The sequence below is a fragment of the Notolabrus celidotus genome, chromosome 12, assembly GCF_009762535.1.
Source record: "Notolabrus celidotus isolate fNotCel1 chromosome 12, fNotCel1.pri, whole genome shotgun sequence".
Taxonomy (NCBI): domain Eukaryota; kingdom Metazoa; phylum Chordata; class Actinopteri; order Labriformes; family Labridae; genus Notolabrus; species Notolabrus celidotus.
In genome coordinates this window covers 21,980,620-21,995,246 of record NC_048283.1, presented here as the reverse complement: position 1 = coordinate 21,995,246, position 14,627 = coordinate 21,980,620, and the positions used below count along the sequence as shown (strand labels likewise).

At 38.5% G+C, this 14,627-nt stretch overlaps 1 protein-coding gene across 3 annotated transcripts in view; it reads right to left on the bottom strand.

Moving 5' to 3' along the window:
* LOC117822922 (F-actin-uncapping protein LRRC16A-like) overlaps positions 1-14,627 on the bottom strand; it is a 90,217-nt gene that overhangs the window by 26,448 nt on the left and 49,142 nt on the right. For all 3 annotated transcript variants that reach the window (XM_034697878.1, XM_034697880.1, XM_034697879.1), the window contains 10 exons: positions 11,987-12,046; positions 10,146-10,267; positions 9,246-9,343; positions 9,071-9,141; positions 8,691-8,764; positions 8,402-8,477; positions 3,753-3,841; positions 2,918-3,012; positions 1,963-2,049; positions 269-372 (listed from right to left, as the gene is read on the bottom strand). In XM_034697878.1, coding sequence (XP_034553769.1) covers positions 269-372; positions 1,963-2,049; positions 2,918-3,012; positions 3,753-3,841; positions 8,402-8,477; positions 8,691-8,764; positions 9,071-9,141; positions 9,246-9,343; positions 10,146-10,267; positions 11,987-12,046 — 876 coding nt within the window. The remainder of the gene's footprint in view (positions 1-268; positions 373-1,962; positions 2,050-2,917; positions 3,013-3,752; positions 3,842-8,401; positions 8,478-8,690; positions 8,765-9,070; positions 9,142-9,245; positions 9,344-10,145; positions 10,268-11,986; positions 12,047-14,627) is intronic.

Genomic DNA, 14,627 nt, shown 5'->3' with positions numbered 1-14,627 from the left:
AAATATTTCCTTGGCTTTGTTTTCCTGGTTGGGTGTGATTGTGGTCGTTAGATTAGATTCAGATTCAGGAGAAAATTTGCATCGGTGTTCAGAGAGAGGTTAAATTACCAAGTCGATGCCCTCCTTACGAGGGACATGCTATCTGATTTATAACTGCCTGACAAGACCTCCACAAAAGTGCAGCACTAAACCATTTCAGACAATTAAGTGTTATTGATACTAGGTTTGAACTGGATTGGACTCTGTCTGAGTGTGTTTGCGTGTGTACCTGCATGTCGTCTCCTCTAAGGACATTCCCTGAGAGGTCTAGATGGACCAGGCTGCTGGGGATGGACGGGTTGGCACTCAGTGACTGGCAAAGGCTGTTCACCCCTAAAACACACAAACAGACACACAGATAATCAGCGTCAGCAACAACCCAGCCTTAAAGTCTCTACTTGATGTTTGACAGAATATTGAAGGAAATAGCACAGGAAATGAAAGAGCAGTACCAGAATTTAGAGTGAAAGCATTGAAATTGAAAATAGTATTCCTTCTCTTGTTGTTGCTGTCACGCTATAGTCAGGATGAGGCTTGTCCTTTTATAATTGAAGTCAGAATGGTATATTTTAAATAAATCAATTAGTTTTCATTAATACAAGAGACACCAACCTTGAAAAAAATAACACGAAAAGCTGCAGTTGAAAATTGTTAACCATTAAAGTAAGAAAAAAGGATGTATTTCAAAAGGTAGAGAATGTGTTTATGCATGTCTTTGTACATATGGATTTTCACTGCAGTGTCTGTGCCCTATTGAGAGACTGCGTTTAAAACCATTGACCCGTGTCCTATTAATCTCATGGCTGACTAACTGAACTAGCACTTTCATAAAAATCCAGACTTTGTCTGGCACTAACTCAAGGGTCAAGCCCAGAGTTCACAGAGCCAGGGAGAGAAAACGAGATAAACAGGAGTGTTATGAAGAAAAGCTGACAGAAATAAACACAAATAATACAGATGGTTATATGAGGCGCATTTATTTTTATCAAGACAGCTTTATGTATTTATTTATTTATTTCTATTTAACCAGGTAAGCTAATTGAGAACAAATTCTCATTTGCAATAACAACTGCAATACTGAGGATGCAAACGGGGAATTAAAATTCCAAATATCAAACCACTTATCTTCTGTATGATCAGTATCATGGAACAAAATCTACGCTAAAAAATGAAAACAAATCTGCAATCCTGCAACTTTTCATAGCATAAAGGGTTTTGGGGGTTTAGACTATGGATTGGGCCATAATCCTGTCCGGCATAGCTCAGTTTAAGCAGCACAACCCTCTCAGGAACCCCACACTGTGAAATATGACCGCTCTTTATTGATTGCCAGAAAGTGGAGCATGTTTACAGGATGTCTCTAAAGATGGTGCCTGCTCCAGAAGCATTGACTCTGATTGGGAATAAAGATGAAATTGAACATTGTATCTGCAAGTGAATGTGGATAGTAGCCACATTTCATATAGAAATTAGGATGATTTAGAATCTCTTCCAGATTTTTTCAGATCAGGTTCTGTGCAATCAGGCCCCCGTAGTATTCATTACAGGCCATTACAGCAGAGGGATATTCAGACATGCCACTAAGCAGATTTTATGTCATGAAAACATGGGTACTGTTTACAAATTGATATGACACACTCCTATGTTACAAATACATCTCTTTCTTTGTTTTCTTCTCACACTAAGAGCGTTAATAGGGTAGTAATTAAGTGTCATTAGCATCTCAGATACAGCTGGGATTGAATAAGTGGAAGATGTGACCACAGGGGGGCATGCAAATTAAAACCCATCAAGAGGTTCAAGAAACCTTATTTATTTTATTGTTATGTACTCATTCTAGTAAACCTCCCTATAAGAAATGTAAATATTTTCATTAAACACCTGTTTCATGAAATGTATACAAAGACTAGAGACAGGACTCACCTTTGGGTGATAGTGAGGTTTTGGAGAAGTTTAAATGCTTGAGCCCAATGCGAAGTTTGGCAAACTGAGCACCCAAGGAGGAGACACCTGTGGGAAGAAGAACAAATGGGTCATTGTTTTCCTCTTCTCCATTCTTCTTTTTTCAGTGAGCTGTTTCTCTCAGCCAAAGTAAGGGACATCCACTTTTCATGTCTGTTCAAAGCCTAATAGATGTTATTTTCTGCTTCAATGTTCAACACTGTTCAAATCTATCTAAATGAAAAAGTTGTTTCATAAAAACCTCAAAGATTTCTGAAACACTCCAAAGTCATAAGAACACCTTTTCTTAAAGTAAAAACAGATCTTTCTTAAAGATACAAAAAAAAAACATTACAGAAAATTACTCAAAATGTGAATCTGGGTAAAACAATATACTGCTTAGAAGTTAAACAGATACCATTTTAATGTAACTGGTATTTGTAACAAAGAAAATACCCCCCAAAAAACTTTAAGTTAATTAAATTGAGCACAAGTAAGCAAAAGATTGTCGTGCCCCAGTGATCTGTTGTATGTTTACATGTGACTCCCTGAGTATTTGGTGGAATGTATCTTTAATTCATGTGTCCTGGATAGAATGATAGGCCTTAGGACATAGGAGATAAAATATTAAAATGTTTGCCCTCACTGCACCGTGAAAAGTGAATCCAAATAGTCAATACTATTATACTCTAAGTCTGTACCTGTGACAGGCCGTTGTTTGCAGTTACACTATATGTGAATGTTGCAGATTTAAGAGTTTGCAAGCAAGACCAGCCAGCTAAATAAAGACATAATATTTCTTGTTTATCAAATAGAAGTTATCTTTCTCACCTGATGAAGAAGAGAGTACAGTAGAGAGCATAAAAAGGTTAGTGATCATTTCAGATTAGATTAGATTCAATAAGATTACATTAGATTAGATTAGCAGGTATCGTACCTCTGTCCTCCAGCTGGTTGTTGGCAAGATTAATGGTGGTGAGTCCTGAGCTGGGGTTATTGGCCAGGGCACCTGCAAGCTTCTGGGCAAAATCGCTGTAGAGAGTAAAAGAGTTTAGATATATTTTATGACCCACATACAAAACAGTATGTGTGCTAAACTGTATGAGCTGCTTCAGTGTCACGGCATTTGTGTTTTGCTTTTTTTTTTTGACCTTTGAAAATTGAACAACAAAAAAACTATTTACAAAAGCTGAGCACTCAATTGTGATGGGACATGATTTTCAAATGCTCGAATGTTAGTTCACTTGTTCAAAATCGAAGAGTTAATGTTACCTCGTTTTAAAAGTACAATTTTTCATTCCTGCCAGACGGTGGCTACAGAGCGTCTTACAGCTGTTTGCTAACCGCATTAAGTAGTTAGCAGAAGGAGAAGAATGCTAACTGCATCAAATAGCAAAAGAAGAAAAAAACATTAGCTACAGTCGCTGGAAACACGTGTGTACTGGTGTGAGATTCAGAAATTGCAGAGGCTTAGCGTGGCTGTAAAATGAAAACACACATGCCACGCTGCTGAGTTCACAGAAACACTGCATAAAGATAAAGGTCGAAACAGACGTTGCCAGTGCCTGCTACTAGAAGCACCTCATCCGGTGCTGGTTGACGTTTACCCCTTACATATGCAGCGCAAGGGGGCTCGATTACAACTAATCGTTGAATAGATGCCAGATATTATCGAATAGTATTTTGGATTGAAATGCCCATCCCTAGTACGCAACATTACATGTTGTACATAAACTGGTGTAGTGCCTCTCTAACAGATTGCTATTTCTCACATTTTGAGTCCTGCGTTGTCCAGAACCAATTCTTCCAATCGACTCGAACGAGACACTACCCGAAGGATCTGCTCACACACATCTGCAGACTGAAAACACACATAGCAGCACATGAAGACAACACAGATATCAGAAAAAACGTGTAACTTGTCAATTTATGAAATTATGATGCAGACAGAAAAATCTGAACATGACAAACACCTGAAACAATTCACTACAGTGTTGGAAGATAGTAAGATTGACAATAAAAGAAGTATAATGCTACATATTTTAAGTCTCCCACGCACAGCAAAACAGCAGCTCAATGATCCATTAATAAAAAGAACAGAAAATACACTAATTAACCAAACCAGCTCCAAGGCTTCAAATTCACTTTAATCTAGAACAGAAAACCACAAAGTGAAAGATTCAAGGTCACAGAAATAACACAGTGCTTTCCTTTTGGGACACATGATTCCCGCAAGTGTTATGCACTGGAATCACTCTCGCAAGTTTTTCATTTATGCTAATTAGAGCTGCAGAACATAAGACAAAAACTCAGCATGCAGAGGAATTCTGTCCCTCCCTCTTAAAGATCATTTATGCGTGACAAGTAGAAACCGGATGGCAGACCTGAGACACTTAAGAGGGAGAAAGTTGTCTCGCTTCTGTGGTCTTGAACACCACATGAGACAGAGTCAAGGGAGAAAAAGCACTCATATTTAGAAGAAATTAAAAATTCAGCAGCTTGACGTCCGTGCCCTACCTAGATGTTCAGTGACCCAGTTCACTGTTGCATTCAAACATGTCCTGTTTGTTTTTCTACAGTGTTTCCAATTAGTTGAACTGATTCATAATACAAACATTTGTCATCCTAATTACAGAACTTTACTGGACCATTGTTTTCTTGTAATTCTTAGAATTGTCATTCCTTTCTATCAGCTAGCAGCCTCAGTATGGACAAAACAGTGGTGACATTGTCCTACACTGTTATCTACAATAAGGGGGAGAGAAAAAGAGAGATAATGGCAAAAAAGAGAAGAAATGGGCCATTGTCCACATGTTTACTCTGTAACTGTGAGTATTACAGAAGAGGAATAAGAAAGATAGAGCACAGCAAGGGATGACACATAATACAGAAATAGGAGATAAAAAAAAAAGAAATAGGAGATATGAGGGTAGTGAGGGATGAAATAGGGAAAGAGAGGAGAGAGCAGAGTCGCAGAGAGAGTGAGAGAGGAGGAGGGAGGGTACAAAGAACCCTGTATTTTCCACCAGGGTCACAATAAAGCTGTTGGTGACAGCACAGAGACACTGTCAGCATGTGCTCTGCACCATTTACGACTCATTAAATAAGAGCCTTGTCATGCTGTGCTGTTCTGATCCAGCGTACTGCTAAAATTTTACAAACACACACATACTGCGGGATCATGAGATAAACACAAGGCCAGCCCTCTTATCACTGCTTTCCTCTCCTCCTTTCTCATTTTCAGCTCAACACCTAAATTAGACCACAAAACAAGCAGCCTGATTGAACTGAGCAGCATAATCTCTCACTTTGAGAGCCGCCTGTGTGTGTGTGACTATATTTGTGTTTTGTATTATCCTGTCCACTGCACTGAGAGATTCCTTAAGAGCTTGATTAAGCCCAAAAGCAATGCATTTAATGTTTCTCCACCCACTTTTTTCTGCTTTATGATCCAGGACAAATCTTTATTGGTATGATAATGTAACTGTGTACAATTGTATACAAGTTTGCAGGCTGACAGGCAGTTTCTGCCCTCGAGTTGAACTTTTGCATGTCTAGATTTGGCAGGAGCCTCATCCTGGAAATGTCTAGTTCCTCTCACTTCTGTCTTCATAGTTTAAAATCTAATATCTATTTCCTGATAGTTTCTGATTCATTTCCTCATATCATCTGGCATCTCTCCCTTATGCTCTGTCCGCTAACCCCTCTGCTAACCTCTATCTATCTGTCTCACTGCTCCATTTGGTGCAATCATTTGCTCTACTCCACCCTCTGTTTCTTGCTGATTCTTCTTTCTAACTTGTTTTTGTTTCCATTGGCACAGAATCAAAAACAATTCGGAGATCACACTCCAGAGCACATCCTCACAACCCGTCTCTCCTTTATCAATGTGTAAACATGCATGTGGAGGAAAGAAGAAAAAAGAAGTTTGCCTATCACTGAAACTTCCTCGCAATACCCAAAGGAGTTTCTATTCCAATAAACAGTTATCACATGTGCAAGTAAACTCCCTACAGCTGTACAAAAACAACATTACCACTGCTAAAGGCAAATAGTGGTGAACATAACCAAATAGAAAACCAGCACACTCTTATACATTTGAATAAAAAAACTTTCCTTTGTAATACACCCTCATCGGGGACAGAAAGGACACACGTTGGACATAAGGTGTACATGTGCGTGTGTGAATGTTTCTGTCTAAATATGCAAACAGCTAGATGACGGGCTGAATCTTAAAATTCAACACAAAAGGAATGGTTTTTGACTGAGGCTTGAGATAATTGTTTAGACTGGGGAAGCTGTGTGTGGTAATTGGTGAGACTGAGCAAAGCCTTGAGAAGGAGAGTTAGTGATGAAGTGCTGCAGGGGGGCAACAGCCTGAGACATTGAGCCTCTTTGTATAGTTAGGATTAAGAGTCTTATCACACAAGAACACTGGACTGATCCTCCGTCAACAGGCAGGAGGGGGAGGAAACAAACGGGGAAACTCTGTACAGGCAGATATACACTCAGAGTAAAAGAAAATGTATCTAAAAAATTTAGACAAACAGGGGACATGCTGTATGTTGTAAATACTAGATATAAAATAGGAAGAGACAGAAGTCATTAAAATGGTTTTGAAAATGTTTAATTTGTTGCAAGATTCTGATTAATGTTGCAACAAATATGACTTGGCAAATTAAGAAATGTGATGTTCATATCCCTTTTATTAGTGCTTAACAGGGATATACATTTCAAACTTCTACTGTCAGCAACATTAGAAATATTCAAATCTCTCTTATTCAAATAAGCTTTCAAAATAATCAACTCAAAACATACCTCTTCAAAAAAAGCCTACAACACGTTACCTCTCCTCCCTTCCTATCTCTGATGTGTCGTTCTGTATCTTATACCAGGGGTTCCAAAAGTGGGGGTCGGGACCCCTTTTGGGGGGGTCACAAGATTGTTTTTTTTTTTAAACTAATCTAAAATTTTTGATATATTGCCATTACTGTAAATATATATTTTTTTAAGTATGTCATTTAGAAATAAAACCTTGAAGATATTTTTTTTTTCATTAGTTTTCTGCCTTTCTTTAGATGACTCCTAAGGTTAGGGATAGAGTTAGGGTTAGTTTACAGTTAATAAACAAAAGCATCAGTAGCAGTGATAATTCATAACAGCACAGGAAACACAGCCACTTGTGCATGTAGGTAGCTACTTTTCTGCAGGCTAGCTAAATTAAGTATGAAGCCACATTTAATCACTTCGAGGGACAGTGGGGGTCGAAAGTCTTTGGAACCTATATTTTGGAGGTCGTTGGCCGAAAAGTTTGGGAACCCCTGTCTTATACCTTTACCTGATCTGTACACCATGTAAAGCATCTTTGAGAAGCACTACTGAAATCCTATCAATTATTATTGCTATTAAAAGTTTAAGCCAAGCAGTGAAGCTCTGTTTTAGTTCACTTCTTTGATCTAGTCCTAAAATTGTAGTTTCAGTCTCTTGTTTAACAAATGCGGGAAAAACTGAGAACATTGCAACTGGCCTCATCTTTACTTTGCATAACAGTAAATGCTTATTGGCAGTTGTTAACATGTCAATCTGCTAGACTAAATGAATGAACATAGTGATCCTTGAGCAAAACATTTCCTGCTGAACACATTGTAAGCCTGTCAGCATGCTGACATTAGCATTAAACTCAATGCACTGCCGTGTGCGGATAGCCTCACAGAGCAGAAGATATACTTTATAAGATATACTTTATTTGTCCCCCGTTGGGGGACATTTCTAAATCATGGCTGTAGACTCTGTCCTTTTACTCAGAGATTCTCCTTGTTTTTGCCACATCAGCTGGTGTCTGTGGTAGCTTAGCCGTCACTTCTGATATGGTATTTGACAGATGAATGGACAGAGAGACACAACCCTGTAAGGACCTCACTCAGCTTTTTTTTTTTTTTACATGCAAATGATCCAAAAGACAAAGCATAAACCGCAGCACCAGTGCAGTACTGCAGTAAGGAAATGAGAGCCAGGACCTTTACTATTTATTTAGATAAAACACTATTGTACCAAATATTGTGAGCAGGGATATTTGCACAATGAAGAGCACAGCGACATCAACTAAGGGACCAAAAGTATGCAAAGTTGCATATTAAAAAAACGGTATTGCCTCAGTGGTATTTCAGGGAAAATATATCACAGCAGTTAGGTGTGCCCAATAAACTGAAATCTTGATTGAAAGGAAGAAAAAAATACTACATACACATAAGCAAGGAGCTCACGATACACAAAAACATGATCAAATACTTGTTGAGGGCATAAACTGTATTGACTCCCTGAAATCCCAAACTGAAACACCATCACTGTATGACCTGTCACAACACTACAATAACTGTGTTTCAGACGGGAGGTGAACTTTTTAAAAAAAGGGGGTACTGACCAGTTTATAGTCCTTGGTGGAGAGCTTGGAGAACCACTGATTAAACTCCAGGACAGCTATTATAGCCACCAGATCCCTGAGGAGGAGCAGACAGAGAGGAAAGAAAAGGTCACATCTGCAACTATACTTCATATTATCTTCATCTGCATTCCGCACCACCCAAAGTTAGTTTGGATTGAAAGCATTTTTTCACATCACACCTACAAAAACCTCTCTTATCTTTTAGTATTTTGTTTTTCCTATCCAAATAAAGTCCTCAAACACATGAGCTCTGTTTGCAACTTTTCACCTGTTCTCTAGATGGCTGAAGTCCTGCAGGTTGAGTTCTCGGCTGTCTTGAGTTAAATAGATGGTGTCCACATCCTGAGAAGCAGACAATTAATTAAAAGAGGTTACAACAAACTGTCTTTATTGTACAAACATTTGCTGGATCAGGATGAGTCATATAAAAAACAAGAATTAAAACAAGAGTAGAAGAAACAAGTCCCTCCATGTTGGACATGAAGGAACAGGAGCATTAAATATATGTATTTTTTAAGTGATACAAGATAGTTGGTACTATTTCCATGTACAGTTTGTACTTTCACCCAGCAAACAACTTTCAGGCACAGATGGCACAGATGGAGCAGATGAGTCATTGGTGAAAAAAATAGTGTAAATAACACTGACCCACTGCACTTCTTCTCTGTAAGGCAGACCTAACCAGTCACAAACACATCTGTACATCTGAGAAAAGCCACCTAGGCAGAGAAAGAGAAAGAGAGAGAGGGAGAGGGGGGCAAAATGACTAAAACATATATTGCAGACATTGTTTAATCCACAGTTAAATCCACATTGTTTGTACCGCAAGGTCCAGGTTCAGCTGGCTTGTTGTTCTCCCATAGAGTCTGCAGAGAGGTCAGCCTGTCCGTAGGCTCCATGCAGAGCTTCTTCATTACTTTACTGAGAAGGGAAGACAGACTGATTTAAGTCCCATCTTAAGAAAAAAAAAAAAAAGATAGTGTATGAATTGTCCAAGGCGAACAAAGCTCTAAGCCACTTTCTAACATCCTTACTTGTCTCCAGACAATTTCCATGCAGGAAGAGACTGAGCAGCTAATCTTAACTAAACCACACAAATAAAAAGTCTAAAGTAAAAACAAGTCCAGTGCAGCATTAGATTCATCAGAGTTCAAAAATGAAAACTGCAGTCACAGGAAGACTCTATCCTTTTGGAAAACAAGCTGAAAAAGGTTTATGGGTTTACATCTGTGACCATTTCTGCATTCATATTCATACTTCCGGTTCCCAACAGAATATATCAGATTAACTTCTGCATCATCGAAAATGTATGTTTTATTCTGTATGAACAGAGTTAGCGTAGGTCATTAAAAGTGACTTTTTTTTTTGTTTTTAGTTCATCTTTACCTGAATTATTCAGTAAATACATCCAATACTTTAAAGGAATTTTAAAAAAATGTCACAGGCATTCAAAGGTTGAAAATAAATTCACATGATAGTGTCACCACTGTCAGTCTGTGTAAGGATTATCTTTCATTCCATCAACATGAATTGAACACTTAAAGAGCTAATAATCCACAAAGAAACATATTGCACACACACGCACACACACACACACACGCACACACACACACACACACACACACACACACACACACACACACACACACACACACACACACACACACACACACACACACACACACACACACACACACACACACACACACCAGGTTATACTCACTTTGGGGGTAGACCAGGACATATCCTCAGGAGACAGTTCCCTATGTGAGCGACCACCTCGTTGACCTCCTCTGTAGAGAGCAGCTTCAGGGAGAAGGAGCCACGTTCATACTCTAAGATCAACTAAAAGACCAAATCAATAATTAATGATCCATGCTAGCATGTATTGTTATACCCTAATCTGTTTCAACCATATTTTCACTCATTTAGATTGAAATATTTATAAGTCATAGTCTTTCCTTATGCTACTGCATCCACTGGGTCATTCTGGTTTGAGAAATATATATATTTTTAGTTAATTTGCTTTGTAATTATTTCTATTTTCTTCTTGTAATTTCTTAAGCGCATATTCACCAAAACAATCAAGCATAAGGAATGACTTAAATAAAAACATCCACTCTACCACATCTATATCCCACATCATTATGTTGAGTTTAACTAAAGATTTAATGACATTTACAAGACTGGCTATCCATCTCGGTCTTTACTGCAATTATGCAAATGCTGGTGTAAAACGGTACGTGTCCCTCCATTGGCCGGAATTTACATAATCCCAGCTGATGCCTATCAAACATGGAAGACCATCAGTGAGGATATTAAGGCGACAGACATCTCTTGAGATGAGTAGGAGAGAGGTTCAGCTGCAGGAACAGTGTGGTTAGTGATGGATTAACATATTTTATAGGTAGATTCTGCTGACTGACAGTGAGCCAGCACTGTTCAAAAAGCCAAACTGAAGCTCTTCCCAGATGGGTAACACATCCCCTAGAGCAATCACTGCCAGGCCAAGACCTGTTTTTGTAGTCAAATGCAGTATTTTCAAGTATTTCAAATGTTTTGTTTCTGGTCTTTTTAATTAAATCATGTTGCTTAGGTGTCCAAAGACCGTCAATGAAGTTTTGTGCTTCGGCTGCATTGTTTTTGGTTCTTGTACAAAATAAACAATACATGCAGTTTCCTGTCATACTTAGTATACCAGCTGAACATATGCACTCTCGTAGTGCATTTGACAGAAATCTCTGGTTGCTGGTTGAAATAATAAAAATACATGTTTTTCTTTCAACCAATTTGAAAGTTATGTTCTGTTTTAAAAGCAACTGAAATAAAAACACTTATACTCACTATACTGTTTGAGCTAATACAGTTTTTATGAATCTGTTTCCTGTTTCTCAATTCTGTTTTCTTGTGTATAATGCCGAGCCATTAGCTTTGCATTTTTCTTTATATGGCTGTTATTTCATTATGAATGGCTGTGGCTCAGTGGGTAGAGTCGGTCGTCTATCAATCTGAAGGTTGGCGATTCGATCCCAGCTCCTGCAGTCACATGTCGAAGTGTCCTTGGGAAAGACACTGAACCCCAAATTGCTCCTGCTGTTGTTCAGTGGTGTGTGAATGTGCATGAATGAGATTAGCTAATACTGATGGTCCCTACTAATAGCAGCCTCTAAAACTAAAAGACTGAAACTAATAAAAACTAAACTCAACTAGCAAACCTGCTTTAGAAACTAATTAAAACTAAACTGAAATTGAAAACCAAAAGTCAAAACGAAAGGAAAATAAAACTAATGAAAAATGCAAAGCTATAATAACCTTGGTCTCACCCTGTTGGGATTCTTTTTCCCATAACAACCTACTGAACATACATTATCCCTGACGTATTTTGGCTTGAAATGCTCATCCCTAATGAGAGGGATATCTTTACTTAAAAGGATTAACAATATTGCACTTGAATGTATTTTCACTAATGCAGATTGTTCCTTAAATGTGGCAACGGACATTATTATTGCATATTACATATAAATTACATATTACATATTATTACATTTAGAGCTATTATGTTACCTGTGTAGGCTTATTGCAAGCGACCCCCTGGATCTCCAGATAATTAAAGGAGTGTTCAACCTAAAAGAAGAGAAGAGAAATGGTCAAAAATAGTTAAACTGTGTCTCATGTACATAATGAAGGTATTGTCTGATACAGAAAGGTTAAAGGTTACTGCTCAGCTCCAATCTGCAATGATGAAATGTTCAAACCAAGCCAGAAACCTTGGTGTCGTCATAGACTCAGACCTTAATTTCAGCAGCCACATTAAGACAATTACAAAGTCAGCCTATTATCACCTTAAGAATATATCGAGGGTTAAAGGACTTATGTCTCAGCAGGATGCAGAAAAACTGGTCCATGCATTTATCTTTAGCAGACTAGACTACTGTAACGGGGTCCTAACAGGACTCCCTAAAAAGTCCATCAGACGACTGCAGCTCATACAGAATGCTGCTGCTCGAGTCCTAACAAGGACCAAAAAAGTAGATCACATCACTCCAGTTCTTAGATCTCTACACTGGCTTCCTGTCTGTCAGAGAATAGACTTTAAAATCCTGCTGATGGTTTATAAAGCACTGAATGGTTTAGGCCCAAAATACATTGCTGATCTGCTACTACTTTATGAACCACCTCGACCTCTGAGGTCATCAGGTACTGGTCTGCTTTCAGTTCATAGAGTCAGAACGAAACATGGTGAAGCAGCGTTTAGTCATTATGCACCACATGTCTGGAACAAACTCCCTGAAAGCTGTAGGTCTGCTCCAACTCTCACCTCTTTTAAATCAAAGATTAAGACTTTTTTATTTGCCAACGCCTTCCTATCTTAGATTTTAACCCACTTTAAATAAAAATTTTAATGTAATTTTTAATATATTTCTAATTTTCCTTTTCTTTTCTGTTTTATCATATTTGTCATTTTAATTGTGTTCTTTTATGCTTGTCTGAATGTCTCCAATGCTTTTAATGTTTTAATGTAAAGCACATTGAGTTGCCCTCGTGTATGAAATGCGCTATACAAATAAAGCTGCCTTACCTAGCCTTGCCTTGCCTTAATCTCTGCAAGATTAATTTAAAATGCAGCCCACCTCAGAGGCACTGTTCACTTTCTTGCTCACTTATAAGAAGGCATTTTGCACTGAATTACTTAGGCTAACATAAACTATAGGTGTGACACTAAGGGACTCCCCTATATCGAATTTCCCTCTACAGTTTAAACAATGTGTTAGAATTAGGAAGCAAAAACTTCTGCTTTTACCTAATAAATGAAATAAATCGTTTGAAGCCTGATCCATTATATTCGATTGACATTCACATGAGATATTCAACACATGTCAAGCTAAAGACAGATAACAATTTAAAGTCAAAATGCCCTTTTCTGTTTAAAGAGAGCATTTAAGGACAAAGAAAGGCAGCAGTCTGCTTTTCGGTTCCTAAAATGGACAGAAATAAGATAGCATAAGGAGAAAATGCCTGCTCTAGTATACAGAGCACTTCGTTTTCCTGCACACCTTCTCCATGTCTCTTTCTTCTTCAACGCTCTCACACAAACACAGACATACAGCACAGCCTCGGGGTAGGCCAGGGAGTGAGGCCAGACTATTCCAGGTGGGGACTGTGTTCCTGAGGCTTGGCTCGGAGATGAGAGGAGGGAGGGGATAAACAGACTGTCTGTCTGCTGTCTGACTGCCTCTGCCTGTGGTTATTCACTCATGTTGAGTCTAGGAGCTAGAAATAATACCACAAAAAATTCAAAATCATCTTTCTATTTATAATGCAGTGTAAACACACACACGCACACGCACACACACACACACACACACACACACACACACACACACACACACACACACACACACACACACAGGAAGAAGAAAGGAAATTAGTCTACAGATAGGCTTTCAGATAATACGAAGCAACAGACATATAAGCTCCTAGCAAGGCCAATTCAATAGACTTGGAATATGAGACAACTTCACTGAAAAAGAAGAAATAATGCAAAGCTCTTTTCATAAAGAATGAAACTGATTTATTCTATCTATACCTCATTTCAAGGGAAAACGATAGCGTACTTTTAAAAATACAATACTTTGCCATACCACATTGCATACTTGAACATTGCCAATACTCATTATATAATAAGGGTGCATGGGTAGATGTATTAGTACCAAACCGTTTGGTGCAGCACTTTTTGTTTAGTGCAGATGGGTATCGAAATGGTTAAGTGCAAAACTAGAGGTAATTCAAATCCAAGGTCCCTAGATGGACCCGAATCACACACACAGCATGCTTAGACCATCATGAAGGCTACGAAAACACTGGTTCCAGTACAGTGACTTTCTCGACAAATCACCTCAAAACACATATCCAGTTTAAATTATTTTTCAACTGTGCCCAGAGAAGTAAACAGTGGTGCGTGGTGACTGGCATTTTTGTGTTCACGTGCTTGTGTGCATATGTTTGTGTGTGTCTGTGTCAGCCCGACCATGTGGAGCTCCAACATGCAGACAGAACAGGAGCACGAGAGAGATAAGCTGCAGGTAAACACAGTGAAAGCTCAGCATAGCAATTTTCAAGTGACTATTGAGGTAAAATTGTTCACCCCGTTATGTGGTGAATCTTAGTTATGCTGCCATAGGCTTAGACTGCTGCGGGAACTGGC